Raw genomic sequence first — 25,669 nt, forward strand, 5'->3', positions numbered from 1 at the left:
GTAAAAGCTTTGGGCTAGCTTTGGAGAATTTTTGAGACAGTTGTAGCAATTTTAGGGTCTATGCTTGGCATTTCGGAAGTCGGATAAAGATAAGAAGATTAACTTTGTGAGGATCTATTTAGGGTCAGTTTAGTAACATTTGTCAGTCTAATGAAGCTCTTATTTGGCCAACTAGCTATCGATTTGAGATGCATGAATAAGTTATGAGGAATATTAGCTTTAAGGTTTGGATTGTAGTTAGTGTCTAATTTGCAAAGTTGTTTGCGTTTAGGTGCCCGTTCAGTATACGGGAGGTGCGAGATTTCATCCGGAAAAGTCCCATACAAAAACAGTGTAAAAATGTAGACCTGTAACGGTTATAGTTTAAAGTTTTGACTCAGTGCATTTAATTACACATACAAAGACGTAGAGTTAAAATGATGACATTTACCCCTCATGCCCTCTCTTACAATGTAGTCCCTACCCATTCACCCTAGCCCCATCCCTTGTCCCTTACCCCAAACATAACTCTGCCCTTAACCTAACCCTTACACCAGCCTTACACAACCTCATCCCTAAAACGGATCTATGCTTTTTGGTAAATCATTCCTTATAGATATCCCTTCCCCTAACCGTATTGGTTGCCCTTACCCTAAGCACACCTTCCACTAACCTCATCAGTTATCCCAACCCTGAGCCCACCTCCTTCCCTTACATCATCAATTACCCTTACCGTACTCCTCAGTGCATCATTTGCCCCAACCCTGACACACTAACCCTTATATTAACCCAGTCTTAATCCTAGGCTGTAATCCTCATTTGTTAAAGATAATTAACACATCACTTTATATTTAATATTCAAATACATCATTTAAAAATAGTCTTGATATTTCAACTGGTTTGTAAAATAAGTAATGATTGTGCTACTTTTTTGATATAACCATTATATACCATGACTCTATTATATATTTACTTAAACTATCTTGGAAATTCCTTCTTGATTTTCTTGTTTATCATTTTACATTTTGATTGTGCATCTCATGTAACATTTATATTTCGATTTGGCAGGTTTGGGTTGGCACAATCGGGGCAGGTCCAAAAGGGCGGAAATTGTGCGCCACGTTCCAGCACACAGAGACCTTCGATTTCCAGGATGAAGTTGGTGCTCTTCTGCTTTCCGTTTGCCAAACTGTGAGCCACGGTGTTCTCTGTTTTCTACCTTCTTATAAGGTAAGGAGGACATCCTTTTTAAATGACGAGCAGTAGTTAATTTTAAACTGTTTAATGTTATGCGTATGCAAATACCAAGACTGCCTATTCTTAATTCCACCTCTTGCCTCTTTCTTCCTCCACCATACTTTCCTGTCTGTTTATCTTAGTTTTGCAGTTTTTTTAGTCCATGCTTTCTCCATTTGTCACTTCTCTTCCTCCTTTCTCTTCCTCTCTTTTCTGTCTTTTAATCAATCAATCAGTATTTATAAAGCGCAGCTACTCACCCGTGAGGGTCTCAAGGCCTGAGGGGGAGGGGCCTCATCCGAAGAGCCGCGTCTTGAGGTTCTTCCTGAAGATGGTGAGCGACGGGCTTTGTCTGACATGCATGGGGAGGTTGTTCCAGCCCTTTGCTGCAGTGTAGATAAAAGATCATCGTCCGGTGGTGGTTTTGCAGATGCGAGTGACGGTGTCCAAGGCCATCTGGGCGGAACGGAGGGATCTGGCAGAGGTGTGGAAGGAGACGCGGTGGTACTGGTCCTGCGTTCTGTATGGCCTTGTACATGTGGGTGAGAAGCTTGAAGGTGATTCGCTTCTCAACCGGTAGCCTTTCTCTGTCTTTCTCCTGGTCAAAGTCTGATAATGAAAAATAAGTCTTGACTTACACAAATGAGTGCTGGTGCCAGTCACCTTCACCTACTTGCACAGAGTAGGCACTGGCTGCACTTTTAAATATCCCTTGGCTAAGAAAGGTGAAAGTTGTATGTTGCATATGATCGACACATTTTTAAAATGATCTGGAAAAATATAGGGTTAGCTTAAAAAGATTTGCTCATATGATTCAATGGTGTTAAAAGTTTATAATAAGGGCTACAGGAGTTATGCATCAGTGGAAGACCAAATTATGTGCAAGGCCAATGAAATTATGTGACACAAAAAGGTGAATTATGCGCTGTAAATTCTACGGCAGTGTTAGTTTGCTAATTTGTCAGTTTAACAAACAATAATACTGTATGGTTAACCAAGTCACTTTACTAGTACCGCTTTAAGACCTGAATATAGTAATTAGCAATTAAAATTTGAGCAGTTAACCTTTGCAAAGGATCTTCCACTACATGTAGCCCTTTCTTAAGTAACTTTAGATTTGTTTGAGCTAGAAACAATTTTCATTTTGTTGAAATTTGAAAATTATTCTGCAGATGGTGGGCTATGTGGGAAGTGTTGCAAAGCCTTCATTATGTGGAAAGATTTGTGGCTGCATAATTCCAGTGGTCCCAATTATGCTTTGGTGAATGGGAGTTACTGATTTCAGCACTGCCTGCCCTTGAGATGATGTCCAGCTTTCCAAATCAGTTGAAAGCCTTTTTCCTACTGAAGGCCCTCCGTGATGGGAAAGGCTAGGGATTCCTTGGGTCTTTTACACATTTGCAGGTGTTCTGTTGAAACATTAAGGTCAACAAAGGAAACGTTTTAATAATTAAACAAAAGACACAACACTTGTGCATCAAGAGCAATTACAGTTCAATACCCCAACATTTTAAAGGATCTATTATGTTTGAACTTTGACGTGCCTTTCAGTTTAAAAAACCGCACCCAAACATACGTGTTGGGATTACTATTACTTTAATTTTAGTTTGGGCAGTATGATGCACTATAATTATATCCTAAATAAGTTTGGGAGCAAGTCAAATGCAGCTCTGTGTGGTTTGTTTTAATTTTTTTCTAGTGATAACCTGGCTAATATATTTCTAAATTTGATACATCCCGAAGAATCAACAATTTATATGTTGGAATCCAATGATTAATGTTAACAAATCCCTTTCCGTGTGTCTGTATCAACTAGTCTGTACTATCAAACACAAAAACGAATGTAGGTAGTTAATAGGTCTGTTTTGTAGGTGTTTGCAAACATAGTTGTTTTGTGTAACAAACAGAATGACTTTTACTAGTATTTGATAACGTGCTGCCGCTCCAGTTATTGTGGTTGTTTTTTAGGGTCGAGCGTGCAAGCGCTCTAGCCTGCTCTAATCTCTCTGTGGGCTTTTAACCACGACCACCGCACGCCCATCAGCTTCGTTGGTTCATGGACTTGCTTTTTAAAAATCGCTTTTCTCAAATCAATCCTAATAGTCAGTTTTCGAAAGAGGTCGATGATTTTCACCTTCAGCCTATACATTTTAGAATGATAGCTGGTAGCAGTGATGTATGTAACGTGTGCACCACATCAGCCACAGCTAAATGGTTTACGTCCCTTTTTCTTTTCATCTGCTGTGCCTATGCAGTGATTCCATCCCAAGGTGTCCAGTTTCCAAAGTTACATTTGAATGTATTTTTGTTTACTTCAAGGAATTCTTCCATGTGTTAATGTTAGAAACAAAAATTAGAGAACATCATTGTTTTTTTTTCATTATGGCTTAAAGACCGTTATTTTTTTGTTTCTAGCCCGTATCTAGTCTCACCTGGCCCCTAGCTAGGACAAGTTAACATTGGTTCCAAAGCTTAAAGGCTTAAAACAGTATTTTGTGAAAATTATGCAGAAAAAAGGACGTGGATATTGTTCCAGTGCTTATGTTCTCTCTTCGTTCCTAGTGAGCGAATTGATATTGCTGCATCAAAGCCAAGATTGTACTACGAGGACCCTGACATTGTAATCAGATATATAAACTGCCCCGACTTGTCCTTCGGATGAATTAAATTACAACAGAGGAGCGCAATGTACACTGTTTGCCCTCTCCAGGAGTATTTCTAAAGTTTCACAGGGTAGTTGAAGATTACATACTTCGACTTTTTGCTGCACTTTTTTTTTGGGAAGATTGCTAGAAATGGCAGAACTTGAGTAGTAAAGTTATTTTACATTCACTATGAGCTCATTGAATACTCGTATTGATTTGTTTCTATAGTATTGGATTTGTGGATCTGGTGGAAAAAAACTTGGCATGTGTGAAAAATTGGGTTTTTTCCTGAGGAAGGTGTGAACCTCAGAAGTCACTAAATTAACCTGTGCCTAAACCTCTGGTAGCTCGGCACAAAAGCTGACCATGATGGAGTGTGGGCCGTATATAGGGACCAAGATAGGCCACTGATAATTGTAGCTTATCTCTTTGATGTGGGGAGTTGCGCTGTGTAGCTGTGGTTCCGAGAAGCAATGTGGGGTCCTGCATCGAGATGCTTTTGTTCCGATGAGGATCTATGAGGGCAATGATGCAAGATCTGCACCGAGTTCCATCGGCTCTGATAAGAAACTGCAAGGGCTGTGTCGGGTTACATCTTGCTGAGGCCGTTCTGATTGGGGACATAGGTGGGTTGGCAGAGCATCTTTATTTCCACTTCCAAAGGTCTGGGGAAGCACCACTTTGGGGTTAAGACTCACAGCAGGCAGAGCCCAGGTGCAGGGTTTAAGGGTGTTGCCGCCTGGTTGTGTCCCTGTAGCTCAGAATAGGAGGCCAGCCAACTTGCCCGTGGAGTCACTCTGGTGGGACTGGGTTTAAGGTGCAGGTCCACTCCTTCTTGCAGCAAGGCAGCGTAGCAGTTATCCTTGCAGCAGAGTAGTCATTCTTGCAATAGGACAGCAGAGCAGTCCTTCTCCCGAGTCATCCTCAGATCTAGAGGTAATCTGAAGCGTGGGTTGCAGGGTCCTATTTTTATACCTGTTGCCTCATTTGAAGTAGGTGGAAACTTCTAAAGGCTTCTCTTCACGAAAGTGTCTGGAATTTTCTGCCTCCCTGCCGTGGTACCAGTCTATCTGCAAGCGCAATTAGCTAGTGTGAAGTTCTTATGTGAGAGCAAAGCACAGTCTTTTGAAGTGTGATTGGAGCTATTCACAGCCCTCCCACCCCCACCCATCCTGCCTATGATGACCCATCGAGGCACACCTAGTCTGTCTAGTATGTCACTGTCTGTGAGCAATACACAAAGACCATCTGCCACCTATAACCAGTCATGTGACCCAGAAAAAGCCTGCAGGCACCATATGGCTAGGACAAGAAAATCCATAATCATAGAGTAGCCTATTCTTGTTTGCACTCCAGTTAAACACAACTAGTGTACCTGAGTGTAACAATGGTTGATGGAAATATTTCTCATTTGAATCAAAAGCCCTCAAACCCACAAACAAGGGTGGCCTGCTTCATAATCCAGCAGCTCTTTGTTGGGCTGCCAGTCCACTGCCCGGCAGACCCCTAAGGACCTAAGATTTTTGTAGCAACCAAACTGTTACCACATGTGGTACAGTATACAGAGCACCTGCAGCATTTTGGCAATATAACACAGAAAATATCATACTACGCCATATCCTGGCATAAATACAAATTATAGCTGCTTGTTCCCATCTAAAAGGGCTTAACGAGTGGAGATCCCCAGGTGTTTAATCTGATTCTCCTCTGCAAGAGTGTGGATCTCCGCTTATGGACCAAGGTGGTGGCGGGCATGGTTCTCATATATTGCCTCTAAGGTCAGCCCAGCCCTTCAATATTTTTGATGCCTTTGGGGGCAGCCCCGCACCAGGTATATTGGACGTACTAGGGCCATACAGTGGTTTGTGCCCATTTGGTGACAGACAGAGCTGTCATGGCTTTCCGTTCCTGAGCTATGTCACGTTTTGCAATCTCCAAACCTAGCCACAGTAGTGCCCTGTGATATATATTTCCTTCCATCCTTTATGTGACCTGTAACAAGATTAGCTTGAGATCCCTGGAAACATTCCATCCCAATATCCCATGTATGGTTTCCAGTACCTGGTTCCAAAAGTTAGAGAGAGTGGGGCACTGCCAGAAAGTATGTAGTTAGTTTCCCTTAGGGTGGTTGCAACGCAAGCAATTGCTTGAAGGGATCAGTCCCATCCTGAACAACCAAGCTCAGGTGAGATATGTGAGGTGTAGCTATTTAAATTGGATCAGGCAAAACTGAAAGGTGATTGCCACCTCCCTAAAGGTAGTGACCGCCTCAATCTGGTCCTCATCATCCAGGGGGCCTAAATTCCTTTTCCACACCTCCCTCACACCCGTCATATTGTCTGGCATATTTCGGAGGAGCATACAGTATATGTCTGAGAGTTTATGTTCCTTAAAGTTAGTCAGGAAAAGTTTAACCTTCACTGACTGTATATAGGGCTGGAGGACATGCTGGAGTTAGATATATCAGAAGAATTGGGAACGGTGGAGTGTGTATTCTGATTGCAGGTTCTGGAAGAACTTCAGCGACCCATCATGTAGGACATCCCTCAGCACCGAAATGCCTATGATGTCCCAGGCGGAGAAACTGCGAAGGGCTATGAACTGTGGAAATCAGTTCCCTCACCATAGAGGGGTCTCTAGATTGAGTTTATTGGCCCAGCCCATAGATTTGAATGCATCCGTCCACATAATCAGCACGACTTGTGTGGCGGAAGTTAGTTGATTGGGGTGTGCGCCCCTGTAGAGTAAATGCAGGAGATTAGAGCGACCCATGATCCACCCTTCAGTCACGTACACTGGATCATCAAATCTGTCGAACCACCAGTTGTTCAGGATTAGCAGGTGGGCTGCCTGGAAGTATAGGAGTAAGTCTGGAGTAGTGATTCCACCACGTGTGGGACGGCAGCATTTTCCCAGAGATATCCGTGAGGCCCCCACTTCAGAATAATTCTGAAGCTGGTTTCGAAGCCTCGGCGGGGGCACCATCTTAAAAATAAACGAGTGCCCCAGTAGGGACAGTGACTCAAAATTTTGCATCCTTGGCTAGCCCATTGATTTGGGATTGTAGGTTGGACCCATATGTGCGTGCGGGCTTTGTTCAAGGTGAGAAACACCCCTAGGTACTTATAGTCCCACAGGAGTACCCTCAGCCTGGGTGCTGAGGGCATAGTCTGTGGGCGAGGAGCTATGGGATAGATGAACGAATTGGCCTCATTCATGCGGATAAGTTTGTTAGGGATATCAGCAGGTATTCTTCGCATCTGGTACTCTGAAGGCCAAGTTTCGGAATAACGATAGTTTCAGCAGCCCGTACGCACCGGGACAGTTCACTCCGCTCCAGGGCCTCGTTGAAGGTGCAAATTAGCAAGGGGCTAGTATGGAGCTAGAGCAGGTGCCAGAATTCAGCTGGGGATCCATGCGGTCCGAGCACTTTGCCTTTATGGCATTGCCTCAGCGCCGTCTTAAGCTCCTCGAAGGTTCTCTCTGCCTCCAGGGATTCCCACGTGCTGGGGGAGGTGTGGCAGTGGCATATCCACTATGAATTGACTTAGGTTATCTGGGAGCCCAATGGATCTGCACTTTATAGGGCGCTATAGTAGGCTGCAAATGCAGTCGTTATGTCAATACTGCCGGTGATGCTAGCAGCCTCAGAGGTCTCAAGGTGTGCGACTGGGCCCCTGACTAAGAAAGGGCTCTTTGCCAGAGTTATTTTACTTATTTGGCCACTGCTGAAGTTTTGAACAGTTGAGAAGCTGATTGGGGAGGTGTAGCTTGGTGAAAAAGTGAGATTGATATTAACTAAGGTACCCCACTGAAATTATTTTTAATCTGAGGTCCTTGTTAATAAAAACAGCAGAATGCATAGGGAAATAATGTTCTTTATTGTTCTCTGTAACTCGTCAACATGTTTCTTGCCCTTTCTTTAGTCTGAAGATCTACAGGACCCTAATAGCCAAATCTACATATAATGGGACCCTAACTCCATTTGAGGAGCGCGCCCACAGTTAAAAACCAACAGATATGTGTTTAGAAGGTAGTTCTGCCTCTTGCAATTCCCAGAGGTAATCAATAACATAAAGCAGATTTTATAAAAGTACAATACACATAAATGAGGGAGAGAAATATCTCAAGCCAGTGAACACTACAGTCTTCTTTTTGCGTGAGCAAGGTTCTCCAGTCATCCAACATATATCTCCCACCATAAATATTGCACCATTGTGTTGCCGGAGCCATAGATGGACACAATAACAAATGGACAAATGCCATAACATCAACAGAAGTGTGCCAAATATTTATGCAAAATATTGAGTAAGAACACATGATTTTTCTTACTTAATCCCCACAAAAATTTGGCTTCTTAGTACTCGTGGTCTTGTGAAAACCATTCACTGTTAGTTTCTGAATAGGACGATAATAGTATCACCAAATAAAGGACATTCTCAATTCGCAGTGTCTGTACCTGAAAAGCCTGTCAATTACTTGTGAACACGTCCGTGGACAATGCCTGTCTCAGCAATCCTGACCATGCCAGATTTCACGGGTGTGTTGTATTACTGCCCAGCAGTCAGCGCGGCACAGATGCGTCCACGTAATCGTGATTAGGCAACAAAATCCCAAGTGGGCTCAAGAACAAAAGCTCAACTCGGTAGCAATGTTGGGAGAAATTCACACTGCCTTGGTGTGAAAAAAATGGGCAAGTGTATCATAAAAGTAAAAGGTGATATGGGGTCACTGTGTGTATATTATAAAGTGCTCTTCAACAAATGTATTTCAAAAACGTTATCCTACATGTATTGTCCTGTCAACAACAGATGTGTAAATATTATATGAAGAACAGATGAAGACACAGCCGCAGAGGGGGAGTTCTGCAAGGTGGGTCTATTGACATGACATGCAGTGGTTAAAAAATCCATTACAAAGCTAATTGTTTTATTGTTTTTTTTAATCAAAATTTGATATTAGCACATGGTCTTGTAGAGTAGTCGATCTTTAACATTCAAATTAGTTATTTATTGTTATTGCTTAATAATAATATATATTTGGCCATTTCTTGTAGGTAGGTTACTTGATGAATAGATACATTACAAAGCACAGTTTAACTATTCAGAATAAAATTACATTTAATCTGGCGAATGTACAGTCCACCCAGAAAATCTACATGTACAGACTGAACCGACCACCAAAGGTGTCCTGTTCATTCTGGGAAAATTGACCAGAAAACTGGAAAGATGCAATAATAACTGCGATTTTGAAAAGAGATGATCGTACACATCCAGAAAAATGATTGCCTTATTAGCGTGTTAGATGTAGGGGTAAAATTATATTCCAAAGTACTCTTGGAATTCCTGAAAAGTTAGATTAGGGAGCATGACCCAGTTCCAATTGAACAAGGTGGGCTCAAAGAAGGCCACTCAAAGATAAACCATTGCTTTGTGAGATGGCTCAAATATACACTGAAATTAGAGGGAACTTTTTCTGCTGTTTTGTCGATTTTTGGGCAGCCTTTGAGTTGGTAGGTGGGCTAATTTTTGGAGAAAAAAATATAGTATGAAACTTCAAAATGGTTTTCTGGGCATTCTAAAAACCTTACATGGTGGAAACTGGGCCTTGGTAGTGCTAGACGAGCGGCGGTGTCTCAGGAAATGACAATTAGTTACAGGCTGAGGCGGGGCTGTGTGTTGGGCCCTACCCTGTTTGTATTGTGCCCCAGAGACCGCCCAGCAACCCTTCGGGCTTCCCACTTTTTCTCCCCATGCATGGGAGGGCGGCATGTACATGTTTGTTCTACGCTGATGAGCTTATCCTTCTGGATCTAACGCAGGTAGGTGTTCAAACAAAACTAAATGCTTTTACTAAGTATTATCCCACAGATTGACCATCAATATGGAAAGAAACTAATACTCTGGTGGTATAGAAATATATATAATCCATTTAAGTGGGAAACTGGTTACATGTTGGTGCAGGAGGTGTCCTCATGTAAATATTTGGGTATGTCACAACAAAAAGACTACCACAGATGTTTTAAAAACTCGAACACTTTCAGCGGTGGGTGGGCTTATGAAATTTAAAAGACAATGGGGGCCGCTCAACCAAATCTATCCTTACACCTTACAAGGCAGAGGTTCCGCCTTGGCTGTTATATGGGGCTGAGGTGCTAATTCTAGAATCAAGGTTTGATTGGGGGAATCTGGAGGGTAAATATTATAAAAATCTCTTTTGGGACTGCCCTCTAACATCATGCTTCAAGCAGTAAGAACTGAAACTAAACTGAAGTCCTGGAACGCCATTGCATCCTCACTAAGTTTACACTTTTGGCTGAAACAGATATTCTTTAAATAAAGGTGTCTACGCTATATGCAAAAGAAATCTGTAATAGAGAAAGTACGTGGGCAGGACGAGTGATGAAAAGTTTGCAAACTCTTGCTCTGTTTTTTAATGTACAGGGTTTTGAATTCGATGCTCCTATTTGAAAATCTAGAAGGGAACTAAAGGAAAGATGTCCCTTGGAGTCCAGGAAAAGAAACTTGGACTATTTGAGTGATTAGAACTCTACCGTCTTCCTTAGAGACTCCCGAGAAAATGCCACCTCATTAATAAGTCATGCAGTTCTGTTGGCAATGCGTCTGGCAATTCTAAAATTTCGCTTAGGGCAGAATCCAGCTTTTGCGCTGGAAGGGAGACAGTTAAATATTCCAGATGTGTACAGGAACTTGAACTGTGGTTTAGGTGTTTACTGTTATCAAGTACATATTAATACATTGTTTATACTGTTTTATCTTTCAGACATAGCTTTTTAAACCGAATTTATAAGAAGCACGTAACTGTGTCTAAGACGGATGCAATACGACTTGCATGCAGCATGCCATTCTTTGACATAACCTTGTACCGTGGGAAAGTTGTTATTGGTTTTATATAGGAGCGAGGGATGTGATATGAATTTGTATTTTTTAAATATTTAAATGTACAGTTTAAAAAAATCTGTGGTTATAATCAACTGTTTTCCTACTACTTCTCGAAAAATAGAATCCACATGTGCACCACTGAAAGAAGGCTGGATAACTTTAAACTATGAGCTAGAAAACTCTACTCACTCAGCCACCCATGACACTGCACAAATCCCCCCTCAGCCAGTACTGGGGCCAGGGCCCTGGCCACTATACAGGGTAGGGGCACCCAACATCCAGGTGCTGGAAGCCAGGTCCTTCTCACCATTAACATCCTGTTTCCTCCTCCTGGACCTTCCGCTGCTTTCATCACAGTGAGCCCACCTGGCACTGATCAGTACACCGGCTTCACACATGGCACCGCACTGTGGTCATGCACCTCCCAGGTATCGGCGTGCTTACTTAAACTCAGCATCGGAACGCATCGTGGTGACCGAAGAGCTACCCCCAGGCTTTATCCTGTCACCCGCCATTTTTAGATCTGCATGGACCCTCAGGTAGGGTGACCAGACGTCCCGGATTTCCCCGGACAGTCCCGGTTTTTAGAGGACTGTCCCGGTGTCCCGAGGCTTCTCTTAATTTTAAACAAATGTCCCGGTATTTGGGACGAAGATCAAATCATTACATAAATGTCCCGGTTTTTGGGACAAAGGTCAGATTATCTAGGGAAACAGAAGGTAAAGCTATGCTCTCCTTTAACAGATGCCTAAAAAGTATGCAATAATTAAAGTAATGTATCTGTTACTGTCAGACAACACAGTCCCCTGTGGGGAGCAGAGAGAGTGGGTGGGGGCGGGTTGGGTGGTGCTTTCATTTCACGTTTCAGCACTTGTCAGCTGAGCCCAACATTTTCCAGGCAAATTACAGTTTTTTTACACAGTATTAAAACAACAAAAGGTGAAATCCTGGCAGAAATTTCAGCCACCAGCAATTGCTTTGGCAGCATTCGAATCCATCGTGTTTTGCCCACTGCACCACCGCAGATGGAGAGCAGCCTTACACAAACAGTTTTGGCCTTGCTAAGATCAAAACAGTCCACTCTGAAGTGGCAGGGCGTGAGCACTCTGACCCGGAAACCAAGGAACCCCGGACTACTTTCGGCCCTGTTGGATCACGTCAGTCGGTGCAGCATTGCTCCTCTTACACAGCGGGCTCAGGACTCGCACCTAGGCGTGGCATCAACAGAACACTGGCAATTGCTCGGCCCCCATTTATCCTTCGAATTTCTGCCCGCTGTACCACTCCAAAGAGGAAGAAATCAACATGAAAACGTTGTATCAATCTACCCTTATCCTCTACTACACCCACCCTTGCCGCAGTGCTTTAAATGGGCCGGTACTGTCCGGTACTGAGTACCGGCACTTTTCTATTTTGAGCGGGAGAGTACCGGCACATCTCAAGAAAAACGTAATACTTTTAATTGAGGAGTACCGGCACTTCTCAGAAACTTTATTTTTTCCATTTCAAGCACTGCCCTTGCCCCCAGTCCTATCCAGCTTGTTTTACGCTTAATTATATTCCTTAACACTCGGCCACTCTCCTTTTAGTGGCATGACGCAAAATGATAGAGGCCTACCCTCCATAGTGCGATGAGGGCCCTCCGAGTCTGCGTCTCACAGATATTGCGTCACGCCCCTGCCGCCTTCACACCTTTCTACTTTACCTGCGGCTCTCCGTTCCCTCGCAACCCCGCCCTCCTCTTACAGAGCCTGTTGATCCTTTAAAATCCATTGTGTGTTCAGTTCGATCATAATTCAGTGCTTTAAATGGGCCGGTACTGTCCGGTACTGAGTACCGGCACTTTTTTATTTTGAGAGGGAGAGTACCGGCACATTTCAAGAAAAACGTAATACCTTTAATAGGAGAGTACCGGCACTTCTCAGGCACTTTAATTTTTCCATTTCAAGCACTGATTTTAGTTAAATATATACATTTTTATATAGGTAAAATACAGGTATTCTACTTGCAAAATTAACGTAATTGATCGGTACTGTCAACCTCTGTACATTCGACCAGTCAGTTTTTACGGTTGTCGTATGGTTGCTTTGAAAATAATAAATATTCTGCTGAACTTGCTGAGAAAGCCCACTAGGTGACCACATAGACCGCAAAATGGATAACCCTCGCGCTAAAAATCCTTTGTCTTGTATGTGTTTGAAGCGGCTGCACGTTACTTCCTCACGATAGCCTTCAAAATAAACGATAATTCCGAATTTAACATATCCGAACTTAAAATATCCTATTATATTTGTCTTTGCTTCTTTGTAAATAGCAGATTCCTCGTGCTTCTTAGGTAATTAATCACTTTTTTGGCGTGGACGGAATGTCTTGTGAGGAACCTCTGAGTAAACATTTTTTTCTGTGAGTGGAATCTTCTTTTCTATCAGACTTGTAAAGTGGACGCCTCCCTTGAGTGTTTGCTTCCTGGCTAACGATTAAAATAAAGTCCCCTAGACTTTTATTTCCTAGCAGCGGCGGCAGGGCAAGTGTGAAAGTGGTGATGTGTAAATACCTCAACTGACTGCTGGAGAGTCCAGTTTCCTATTTTACCGAACAAGTTTTAAATAAATAAGTTTAGCCAAAAGCCACAGCTTTTAACATTTTCGAGTCTGTACGTGTTGCACTAAGCAAGTTAGACCCACTTCGGGGCTGGTTGGGCGGTGGCTTAAAAACGCTGATAGACTTGCACATTTTTCAGCGCAGTTTCGCTGTGAAATGCCTGAAAGCCGTAAGTGATACAGACACCTAAGCATGCGCCAGATCTTGCAGCTTCCGATGAGATTTTGTGTTGGTTTATCACTCTGACTGTCCCGGGAGGGCGCAGGGTACAATACATGCACAAATAAACAAATCTCGCAGCGTCTGGCCCTAGGCAGCATACCCTGAGTGACTTCGCAAGCTCTCCCAGCACTGCAGTATTTCAAATTACACAAAACGTGAGGCCTCATGGGTTACACCATTGTTACAGGATACAGTCTCAAACTTCAGTAGTGATGAACCGCCAAACACCAGCGGTAAAGATGAACTTTCACATTGCTATATGCTCTACTGAAGTCGGCAAAATGAGGTATTGACGAGCTGTGTCGTGAGTGGTGCAAAATGTGAGGGCAGAAGCAGTGCAGGGTGGAGTTACAGTTAGCTCAGTAAGCTAGAGTTTTTAACATTAGTTTTTATATTGTTACAAGGCCTATCTATAATGTCACTTTAACCTTTACTTTCTTCAGTGAATTTCTAGGGTGTTTTTTTAAAAATATCTATCTATCTATCTATCTAGGTCGAAATAGAATAAATCTGTCTCTAAACATCAGTATGTTAGTTTATGAAAATACACACATTTTGCTATCAAACACACAATATCATTTTTGGGAGATGGAATTCAATTCCCTTAAACAGATGTTTTTTCTCATGCCAGAAATACTATGTTCATTCCGAAATATCAGGTTTTCATTTCAGATAAATATATATTTGGTGCACAAACATCTGTTTGTTACTTTCATCAAGTGCTCACATTTAGCACTGCCATCCGCAGATAGATTCAATATTTCATTCACATTTATCACCACCTCATTCTGTGAACATCTACAATATGTCAAGAATTACAATCATTCTCCAATATTGGATCTTTCATAGATTCACATGCTTGAATCATCCCTGTTGTTGATGCAGAAGTACCATAGTACATAGAAAGCAGTAATTCACATTTGTTTTACATTTAAGTTCATCCAAAAGATATTCACTTTAATAGCTTATTAGTGTCAAAGTCCAGCCAGTCATGCACCAGCACCCGGTAGAACCCTCACCACAGAGGTTCCGCTCTCAGATTTTCTACCGCAGTTTGTGTGATGGGAGTCTCCTGAGCTATGCTCAGTTTATAGTCTTTCTGACAGAATTTCTACTGAAAACCAGCGTTTTTACTCTTGGCTCAGCGGATTGCGACATCTAACATCATGTCTGCTGGAGCCAAGAAAAGATTATTTCGCCCCTGCAACACCTGTGGAAAAATGAGTCTTTACTCTGAAGACCCTCAAAAGAACTGCATCAATTGCATTCACCCTGACCACCAAGTGAAAGTTTGTAAAATTTGCTGTACGTTTCTCACAACACTCTAAGCAATAGGTTAGACTTCTGCTGTGGCTGCAGGAGCTTAAAGGCAAGGAATATCCTCTATCTGATGAGGCCAGTGACACTTCTTTAAAGACTGTGGCCTCAAGAGAAAGAGATCTGTGGAGAGTTGGGTCCTCATTATTAGTTTGGCGGACGGTGGAGGCCGCCCGCCAAACTCAAACTGCCGAGACCGTCTGTGCGGTCCAAACACCGCCGGCCCTATTTGGAGTTCACCGCAGGGCCAGTGGGCGGAAACAGCATTGCCACTAGCCGGCCCTGCGGTGAACATGGGCCTCATCATTGCAGCTGACTCGTAATCAAGCTGGCAGCAATGTGGCGGTGCAGCAGCACCTGTTGAGCATTCCACTGCCTGTAATTCAGTCAGTGGAATGCGCAACAGGGCTGTGTATGAGGGCCCCTGCACTGCCCATGCCGAATGCATGGGCAGTGCAGGGGGCCCCCCACACCCCCATTTCGCCAGCCTTTCCATGGCGGTGGAACCACCATGAAAAGGCTGGCGGTACGGGGACTTGTAATCCGGACGGCAGCGTTGCCCTGGTGGATTACAACTGCTGGAACCGCCAGGCTGCCGGCTGGCAGCAACCTGGCGGTGTCGGCGGTCCGACCGAGGCGGCTCCATCACCGTCATAATGTGGCGGTCGGACCGCCACGTGAGTCATAATGATGGCCTATGTCTCCAAAACCTGGTAAGGCAGCCAAGAAAACCCTGTTATGCGGTTCAAGGACAGAGGAACGTTCAACAACTTTTAAAAACACAAATTACCTCAGAAAAGGGTCACTCTGAACCCTCCACACTGTCTCCCATGTCCCTACAGATTAAAAAAGCTAGCAGGACTCTTCTACCGCTGACGAAAACACTTCTCTCACCTCAGACAGCAAAAAGCTCATTCTCATCGATGACACCGTCAACGAGCGTATTGTCCGTGGCAGTCCCCATCATCACTGCTACCACAGCAACAATGACGTTTACTACGCCAGCTTCGCCCTTGATAGTATCGTTGTTGCCGTTCTCACTAACAACGATAACGTCCATCAAGAGCAATCTAAACCTTCTTTACCATCGACAACGCTACAGGTAAAGAAACCATTGACAAAAGCTTCTAAAACAAGCCCATTGACACTGAAGATTCGCTCCTCCTCATTGGAATTGCAGATGTCAACAAATAAATCAGCGACGTCAGGAATATCCAAACCTGCACCATCAACGTCAACGCTATAGTTGTTGACACCGTTGGCGTCAACATAATCGATGACAGGACCGCCCACGGCAGCAACATAGTCTGCGGAAGTACTGTCAACGGCAACCCCGTCGACAAGAGCAATGTCATTTCCATCGACAAGGCTTGATCTAGAAGAACACCAACCTTCTTTTGTACCCTTAGCGCTCCTACCATTACAGCACAAATCATCATAGGAGACATTATTACTTTCTCATACCTCACCCAGTAAGGTGTCACCTGCTCCTCCAGATATTCTCCTCGATGATGAGGAGGATGAAGAATAATAATATTCAGATGACTATGGAGTATTCGGAGTGGCTGGAGGCCCTTCAGACTTACTCATTAAGTTTCAAGAAGTGGATGAAGAAGACCAGCAATTTTACGATCAACAATATGCACACCAGCAAGATGTCACCTGTCAACAACAACAGCAGGAACCTACAGTACAAATGCCAGCATCACTGGTCCCAAATTTACAGCATATGCTGGAGGATTACTACAGCAGATTCCCACCATCAGGGTCTGCAGGACCAGTGCCACAGACACAACTTCATAGACCACCTCCTGTGGGACATTCTCCTAGACATACATCTTTAGCTTTTGCGACACCCTCAACACGATTGACACCTTTGCCTGCTCCACTTTCTGCACCTCCAATGGACGATCCGCCCTCCATGGATGAGGACTAAGAGGAGGGTGAATTTCAAGGCACCACTTCAATTCCCAATTAGTGGGATGAATACCAAGTACAGACACCATCCCCTTGTAGTCCACCACCAGTAGATTCTCCACTGGAGGACATTGGTGGATTTCATAGCATTATGGAACAGGTTGCCAAGTGATTCAAGCTTCCCATAGTTACAAAACAATCAAAATGCTTTCTATATAACTTTAAAGAGCAGTCTAGGAAAGCAGTTCCTACTATCCCAATTATGGATTTTATTTGGGACAAAGACCTCAAAGCGATGAAAACTCCATCCTCAATACCAGCGGTACTTACCAGATTGGGCAATAATTACAAAACGCTGGAGAACTCTCTGGCTTGTCTAGTTGGCCAACCTAAGCCTGACTCTGTATTAGCACAGGCGGCCCAACGTAGATCGAGAAATCCATCTTCTCCTCTTTCCGCGCCTCCAGATAGAGAAGAAAGATGCCTCAGCAGTATTGGATAAGCGTTTTCTACAATGGTGGCTACTACTGTCCGAGCGGCAAACTCCTTGGCAATCCTAAGGCGGTACGACTTCCAAATGTAGTTGGACATATCATCCTATATTGACCTCTTACCTGGAAATGCAAAATTAGAACCACAAAAGAATCTACAGGAGGGAGAAAAGATTTCAGCAAAGATCATAGACTGTGCCTTAGATATATCAGCCACAGGCTTTGAACAGCTAGCTGAGGCGGCAGTACTGCAACACCAGGGGTGGCTAAAAGCTAATTCCTTCCTCCCGGAAGTTCAAACAAAGATATTAGACATGCTATACTATGGTAAATTGCTGTTTGGTAAGCTTGTCGACGATGCACTCCAGTCTATAAAAGCCGACACCTAGACAGCTAACTCTTTGGGCACTCTCTAATATAGGAGGCAGCCCTTTCGAGGAGTCGGGGGTAGAGGACTGTCCTCTTATCGAGGTGGTTAGCAGCAGTACAAACAGTACCATCCCTATCAGGGCCAATATCATCATGCTGCTGCCCACCAATACCAGCAGCCCAATAGGCAACCACCATCTGATGCCTACTGACACCTCACCAGAGGAAAGTCTTCCTATAGAGGCAGAGACTCCGCCAGGAAACAATGCTCTCAGATCACATTAGACCGGTGGGTCCTCGATATTGTCACCTGGGGACATACCCTGGAGTTTCAACAAACTCCTCAGAATGTACCACTGTGAGGACCACCACCGACCCACTTGAAAGAGCTCTAATTGCAGATTACCACAATGATACGCAAAGGAGCCATAGAAATCGTAACGGAGTCTCAGAGGGGAATCAGTTTCTAATCTCATTTCTTCCTCATACGGAAAAAGACAGGAGACTCGTGCCCCATCTTGGATCTTCATCAACTCAACAAGTTCCTGAAAAAACAGTCCTTTCGTATGGTCACTCTTCAGGATGTGATATACCTTCTAAATCAAGGGAATCATATGATGGCTTTGGACCTCCAAGCCGCAATCTTTCATATAGCAATCCACCCCAACCACAGGAAGTACTTGCGTTTCAAGGTAGCTAGCACCCACTACCAATTCAGGGTGTTAGCATTTGGTCTAAAATCTCCACCAATTCACCAAGGTCTTAGCTCCAGTGGCAGCATATATATCTCAGGCAAAGAGGAGTTCATGTATTTCTGTACTTGGATGATTGGCTCATAAAGGCAAGCACATCACAGCAAGCAGCCAAGGACACAGCAACATGTCTATTTCTCTTCCGTAACTTAGGCCTTTCAATCAACCATCAAAAGTCACCTCTAACTCCTACAACCAACATCATCTTTTTGGGAGCTGTGCTGAATACAAAACAAGCAAAAGCCTTCGCCTCCCATGAGAGACAGGAAACGATTCACAACCTAGCACTACACCTGGCCAAAAGAAGGTCCACTTCTGTCCTTCTCTACAAGTCTTTCCTGGGGATGCATTCCTCTTGCATTCCCCTTATACCAAAGTGCTTTCCCTGCATGAGATTACTTCAGGATTAGTTGGACAGGCCATGGCTCCAAACTAGCGACTCTTTCGATTATATCGTTCAGATTACGCCCACAATGAGGCTGGTTATGAATTGGCAGTTGCAGACATCAAACCTCTCCGAGGGCCTCTCATTCCTGACACAGATTCCGGAATATGTCATGACCACAGACGCATCCTTCGAGGGCTGGGGAGCTCATCTTTGGGACTTGATGGTGAGAAGAAAATGGACCTCCCAGCAAACAGCGCTCCATATCAGCGTGTTGGAACTAAAGGCCATCTCACTGGCATTCAAATCCTTCCTAACCAAGATCACAGAATCGTCTGTTCTCATCCAAACTGGCAACACCACAAGCATGCACTACCTCAACAAACAAGACCTAACACATTCACCAGCGTTCTCTTCAGATACAAGAGATTTGGAACTGGGCCCTTTGACACAATATAAGTTTCAGGGCAGAACATGTGGCAGGCATGTCCAACACCCTTGCAGACTCACTAAGCAGGGCAACTATGACCTGCCACTAGCGGGAACCCCACCAGCGAACTCGCAATCATCTTTTCCATCGCTTGGGCAATGCCGAGCTTAGACCTGTTTGCGATGAGTGAGAACAGCAAATGCCAGTACTTTGCCAGTTGGTAACTGCAGAAAAGATACTGGGGGAATGGATTTTTGATCAAATGGTCAGGAATTTATGCTTACGCTTTTCCCCTGATTCCATTGATTCCAAAATTTCCAAGGAAGATGAAGATAGAGCCTTGTCAAGTGCTTCTCATAACTCCCAGGTGGTCCGCCAATTTTGGTTTAGGGAGCTCCTGCTCCTCTCGGAGCAGCCTCACATTCCGTTGGAACCAATACTGACTCTGTTAACAATAAACCAAGGCCAGGTCCATCATCCCAACCCAACATTTCTTCGGTTTTCGGCCTGGCTCCTGAGTTCCATGAGTCACTAACCTAGATATTCCTTCTGATTGTCGAGAGATACTCGCTAATGCTAGAGCGCAGACCACGAACAGGACATATAAACTTAAGTGTAAGCGAATTTGTATCTGGTGTATAGAGTACCAAGGTCCACCCTTTCACATCTTCATCAGAACAGATACTTCCATATCATCTTCATTTGAAACATCTGGTCTTTCTTACTCATCCATCAAAGTACATCTGGCAGCCATTTCCAGCTTTCGTCATACCAGTAACTCTCCAACGTTATGGCTCTCGAGAATAATAAAACAGATTGTTTCCTTCAGTGAAACTGCCTCCTCCTCCTCCTCTGCATCTCAATATGGTGCCACCACAACTGTTGAAACACCAATTTGAGAAAGTTCACAAGGCGGAGCTAAAATACATTTCCTGGAAGACGGCACTTCTCCTAGCGCTTACTTCAGCAAAGCGGGTCAGCAACATCCAGGCGTTTTCTAATTCAAGGCTGACAGTGTCATCCTCAGGACTAATCTTAAATTTATTCCTAAAGTCCCATCAGAGTTTCACTTAAACGAACCAGTCATATTGAGAACTTTCTTCCGTAATCCTCAGACTCCAGCGGAAAGATCATTATATACGTTAGAAATCAAACGGTCTCAAATTCTACATACACAGGACTAACAAATTTTGTAAAGCAGACCTGTTTTTTGTGGTTTATGGGGACCTCAGAAAGGGATTTCTAAACAGACTATAGCAAGATGGATTGCTTCAGTCGTACAATTTTGTTATCGACAAGCAGGAAAACCATTGACTACTAGTCAAAGTCCACTCCACCAGAGGTGTCTCTACCTCCACAGCTCTTTTTGCAGATGTGCCCATTCAACAGATATGCCGAGCAGCAACTTGGTCTAGCAGCCACACTTTTACTCAGCACTACTGCCTCGATGCCGCAGAAAGAACATACGTAGCAGTGGGACAAACAGTCCACGGAATCTGTTTCGATAAGGTGAGCCACTATTCTTCCCACCTTCAACTATTTTATTTGCATGGTATGTTTATACTACGATGTTTACTGCTAACTATTCTGATTCAAGCATGAGAATCTATGAAAGATCAAATGCTGGAAAAGAAAATAAGTTGCTTACCTGTAACTCTGTTTCTCCATTATTGGTATCTTAGATTTACATGCGACCTACCCTCCTCCCCATATAGACTCCCCTGAGGTCTTCTCATAGGTGAATCACTTGTGCTAGAAAATCTGGAGTCTCTGGAGTCTGGGTTCTTCAGGGTGCTGTCACATGATTGGCTGGACTTTGGATTGTTTCTAATGACACTAATAAGCTTTTAAAGTGAATGTCGTTTGCATTAACTTCAATGTAAAATTTTGTGAATTACTGCTTTCTATGTACCTTGGGTCTCCTACTTTGACGACGGGTAGTGATTCAAGCATGTGGCACCAGGACTATGTTTTAATAGTCCAGTTGTGCATCTACCTCTGGCTTTGACTTGCATGCCTTGTCCTGAATTGTGCTCACACACTCTGCCTTCCCATGTTATGTGTATATGCACTCAGTAATAGTGTGATTGACAGTGACATGTTTTTAATAATATATCAGTAATCACAAGAAAGTGGAATCAAGGCTAGCCAGTGTCAATCTGAAATCTCAAAGGATTTTTAAGAGACCCATACCCAGTAGAATTTACTAGTGGCATGCTTCATCATCGGCTCAACACTCCCAACATCTAATGTATCGAAGTGGGCTTTATCTCCAGAAGGAGGGAGAACTTCTAAATTTGAGACTTAATGCGATCTGTAGTTAGTATAGTTAAAATGACTTCCAACTCCTAATGTACCTTATTTCTTTTGGCAGTAATCATGGTTAAGTTAAAATCGGAGGTAGGTGTAAATTGGGAGTAAGTCGATGATCCCTTACATCTAAAATCAATCTTGGTCTACATGTTTCAGCCAGCCCCACCCAAACGGATCACATGGCTCACATGAGGACCTAAATGAACAGATCCCTAGTGTCAATATAAGGACAGTATCCTATTACCATTATTACAATAGTGTACTACTATATGCAAGTATTGTAACTTGCAGGCTTCTAGGGTACAATAGCCTATAACCTTAAACACAGCTCTCTGTGGCCCCATAGGTTGCAGTGGAGGCGGTGGACCCTGTAGTCAAGACATTTGTCAAGGGTGCTGTCCCGGTGAGCCCACCTACTTTAACATCGAATAATGTGTGCTTGCATGCATACATGTACCTCTTTCATCTCTGTTTGCTCTCATAAATCTATTTTCTTCAACATTTAGAGCTATATATTGGTGTAAAGTCTGCATCAGTATCTCATTTTAGTCACAAATAATAGATATAATAGAAAAGGTGAAGTTATTTTTTAACAAATGTACTCAGTATACTCAAGATATTGCTGCATTTATCAAATCATCAGTCCTAAATCTCAGAACTCTAATTAGAGAATTGTTACCCTGAATGTGTGGAGGCTGGCACATGTTAGGTATTTTTTTGTTAAATGTCTGAAGATACTAAGTGATGTGTGGTTTGCTGAGTCCCATAAATATCAGAACCTTCTGCCTCAAAAATGTCAAACTTTGTTGTTTTTCTGAACGAAAGTTTGAGATCTGCAGTGTATTGGGTGAGCAAAATGGTGACATAAATGCAGGACTTATCATCTCAGACTCCCCATTGTATACAGTATTCAGAAATGTCTTGGGTTTGTACTTTTACTTTGGTTACTGACTGACCCTTTGCCAAATACTGCAGCTAACCCATCCCAAAAATTCCAAGATGTGTTTCTTCTTCATTTCACCATTCTTGAGCCTTTCTTGGATAATAGATATTCCCACACTTGAGGAGCATAATCTTTAGCAGGAGAAGCGTGAGGCCTTTTTTTTTGCTTTGGGCCATCTCACTCAAGTGGGAGTGAGTGATCTGCTTGAGTGACCGTAGTATGAAAGAAAATCTTGTGGAGGCCATTACAGGACTCCAGAGACTAAGTCCCCTGTCCAAAATGTAATAATAAAAAAAATGTTACCATGATCCTGCAGTACTCTGCAAAATTGCAGAAAAAAAGAAAACAAAATGGTGGCATCATATTTTTCCTGTTGAAATGTATGAATATTTTGGGAGGGAGCCATGTATGGGGCTCCCATGCCCCAAGACTGACATATTAATAAAAAGGTAGGGAGCATACTGTCCCTGTCCACAAGCCTATACGAGCCCCGAGGACCTCATCACCCATGGGCCTAAGTTATAAAGGGAGGAGGACATGCAGCTATCCCCTCTCATTGCCTCTGTGAGGTCATGGGGACCCTATCTCCAGGGCCAAATCGCAAATAAAGGGGAGCTGGGCATGTTGCCAACCTCCCCAAGCCACTCTTAGGCTCAGAGGACCCAATTCCCGGGTGCTGAATTATAATAAAAAAAAAGAGGGGGTGTGAACCCCCTCCTGAGCCTATTCGGGCCCTGGGTACCCCAGTTCCCTGGGGCTGATTTTATTTCAAAGGGGGGATGCTGCATTCCTCCTTTCCTGGGCCAATATCAGCCCCTGGAATCACTCCCCCAGGGCATGATACTGTACACTGTGTACTGTACACTGCTGGGACACTGTGATTCCCCGCCCCGGAGGAGAGTGTAAGCATACCCAGCCTGCACTCTCCCTCAAGCTCAACATTGCTTCCACCCAGCAGGAGGAGTTGATAAATGCTGCTCCTGCCTGAGCAGGGGAGCAAAGGAATGATGCTGGTTCCCGCCAGAAACCAGTATGTTGCTGGCTTCCAAGCTGACTGGGGCCACAGGGCTCCCCCTCCCACAGCCCTCATTAGTACCAGCAGTGTGGGTGCGCCAGGTGGGCACCAGAGGCCCACCAGAAATTATAAAAGACAGGGTAGGCTCCTGCCAAGGGAAGCCAACTGGTTCGGGGGGCCCTAGTGTCCCCTCTCAGCTTCCCAAAAAAGTGGAGCTGTGGATGCCCTGGGCTGGCACTGAGGCACCCACAACAATTAAAAAAAAAAAAAAAAGAAGGAAATAATAAATGAGCGTCAGGAGATGCTAATTTATTCTTCACTGCTTCTTAAAGGAGTGGGGCATAATACCTTGCAGAGGTTATTTACATTTTATTTTTTAACTTGGTGATGTCCTAGAATGGTCAAGGGCACGGTCAGGCATTTATTTTACCATTGTGGGTGGCTGCAGGGAGTGCAGCAGCCCCTTGAAACATTTTTAAAAAATCAGTAATTCTCCTGGGTCATTAAATCCGTGACCTTAGGAGCTCTATGCTCTTCAGCTGGAGTGCAAGGCCCTCTTGCTGCTGTTTTTGTGATTGCATTTTGTGGGCTGTAAAGTGTAAAAAGAAAGACTCAGAGACATGTTGGCTTTATTTATTTATTAAAAAAAAAAAGTGTCTCTGAATCTTTATTTTAACATTTATCAGCCCACAAAACGCAATCGTAACAACTGCTACCAGAAAGTCTCAGACACGTTTATTTTACTAATTGCAACGCTGTTAAACATTTTACAATAATCACTGTTTTTAAACATTGTCTGCATTACTAAACTATACATTTCCTTAAAAATATTGGTGATTTTTGGACATAAATTATAGATCTGCTTTATAAATATTGATATGCCCACTCCGTGTTGAAGCTAAATAGGCCCATATCTAATATTTTAGTGCTGTAACTCTTCAGAAATGTCAATAAGTCTGCCATAGTGTAGCCAGGCCCTTCAAGACCAACCGCAGGATGCGCATGCCAAAAGGCTGTGTACTGCGGAAGTTAGCTCTCAAAGGTCCTGCCCCCACCAACCCCTTGCTGCGCACAGCAGAAGGCTGTACATATGGGTTTGGGGGTTTTGGGGTGCTCAGAGGGGTTTGGGCACAGAGCTTGGCAAATGCCAGGTGCCATGCCCAACAGTACGCCACAGTATGGCTTTCAGTTGTACACGGTATGAGGTTGCTTGCTTGCCTGCGAGGGGTTGGATGCAGACTCTGTAGCCAATCCCAAACCAAGTATGGTTGAAGGGTGTGCATGGCGAGGGTTGTCTGCTCACGGGGTTGGCTGCAGGTTAGACCCTGCGGCTAATCCCATACTACCATGTGTGGCAGTGGCCTGCCTGCCTGCCTGCATGAGAGGGTTGGATGTAGGACCTGGCCATAGACAGTGCGCGGCATGGTGTCATTTTACTAATGGTATTAAAATAGTTCTTTGTTTTAAAAAAAAACCTAGAAATTCACTGAAAGAAACAAAGGTTAAAGTGGCATTATAGTTGGGAAATGTAATTATATCTCACTTCCCATAAAAAAAAAAAACTTAGAAATTCACTGAAAAACCAAAGGTTAAAGTAATGTAGGTGAAAATTTCAGTGACAAGGTAATATTTTAAACTAAAAAAAAACACTGAAATTCACTTGTTATAGTTATCTCAGGTAACTAATACTTGTGCGTTAAATTAACCATAACTCTCTCCCTCGCCATACACTGCTAATGACCTTCTATATGACAACACTCATAACGTGTATAGTGACATCATGGATAACATTACTGCAACATCTGAAATTACATAATTGAAGACATGACTGCATGGTGGGGGGCAGGTTATAGTTACTTTATGACAAGAGTTTAGTTTCTTGAGATAAATATAATTGGTGAATTTCAGTGGTATTTTTAGTTTAAAACATTGTTGTCACTGAAATTTTCACCTAACTATAATTTTACTTTAACCTTTTTTCGTGTGTGTGGGTGTGTGGGTGTGTGTGTGTGTGTGAGAGATGAGGAAATCTGTTGACATATTTTCATGCGATTATTCATTTGTTTCATATAGTATTTAATACCATATTACTCTTGTTTTCTAATTCTTGCATGTAACAGGTGTTACTTGAGCCCAAATTAATGATACTCTT

The 25,669-nt window shown here is 43.4% G+C and overlaps 1 protein-coding gene across 5 annotated transcripts in view; it reads left to right on the plus strand.

Annotated features, from left to right (window-relative positions):
• Window positions 1–25,669, plus strand: part of BRIP1 (BRCA1 interacting DNA helicase 1) — a 967,251-nt gene that overhangs the window by 622,954 nt on the left and 318,628 nt on the right. For all 5 annotated transcript variants that reach the window (XR_011201660.1, XM_069226443.1, XM_069226446.1 and 2 more), the window contains one exon: window positions 1,048–1,209. Coding sequence is in view for 4 of the 5 variants with exons in the window: in XM_069226443.1 (XP_069082544.1) it covers window positions 1,048–1,209 (162 nt within the window). In the remaining variant the exon portion in view is untranslated. The remainder of the gene's footprint in view (window positions 1–1,047; window positions 1,210–25,669) is intronic.

Source organism: Pleurodeles waltl, chromosome 3_1, assembly GCF_031143425.1.
Source record: "Pleurodeles waltl isolate 20211129_DDA chromosome 3_1, aPleWal1.hap1.20221129, whole genome shotgun sequence".
In the NCBI taxonomy this organism is placed as follows: Eukaryota; Metazoa; Chordata; class Amphibia; order Caudata; family Salamandridae; genus Pleurodeles; species Pleurodeles waltl.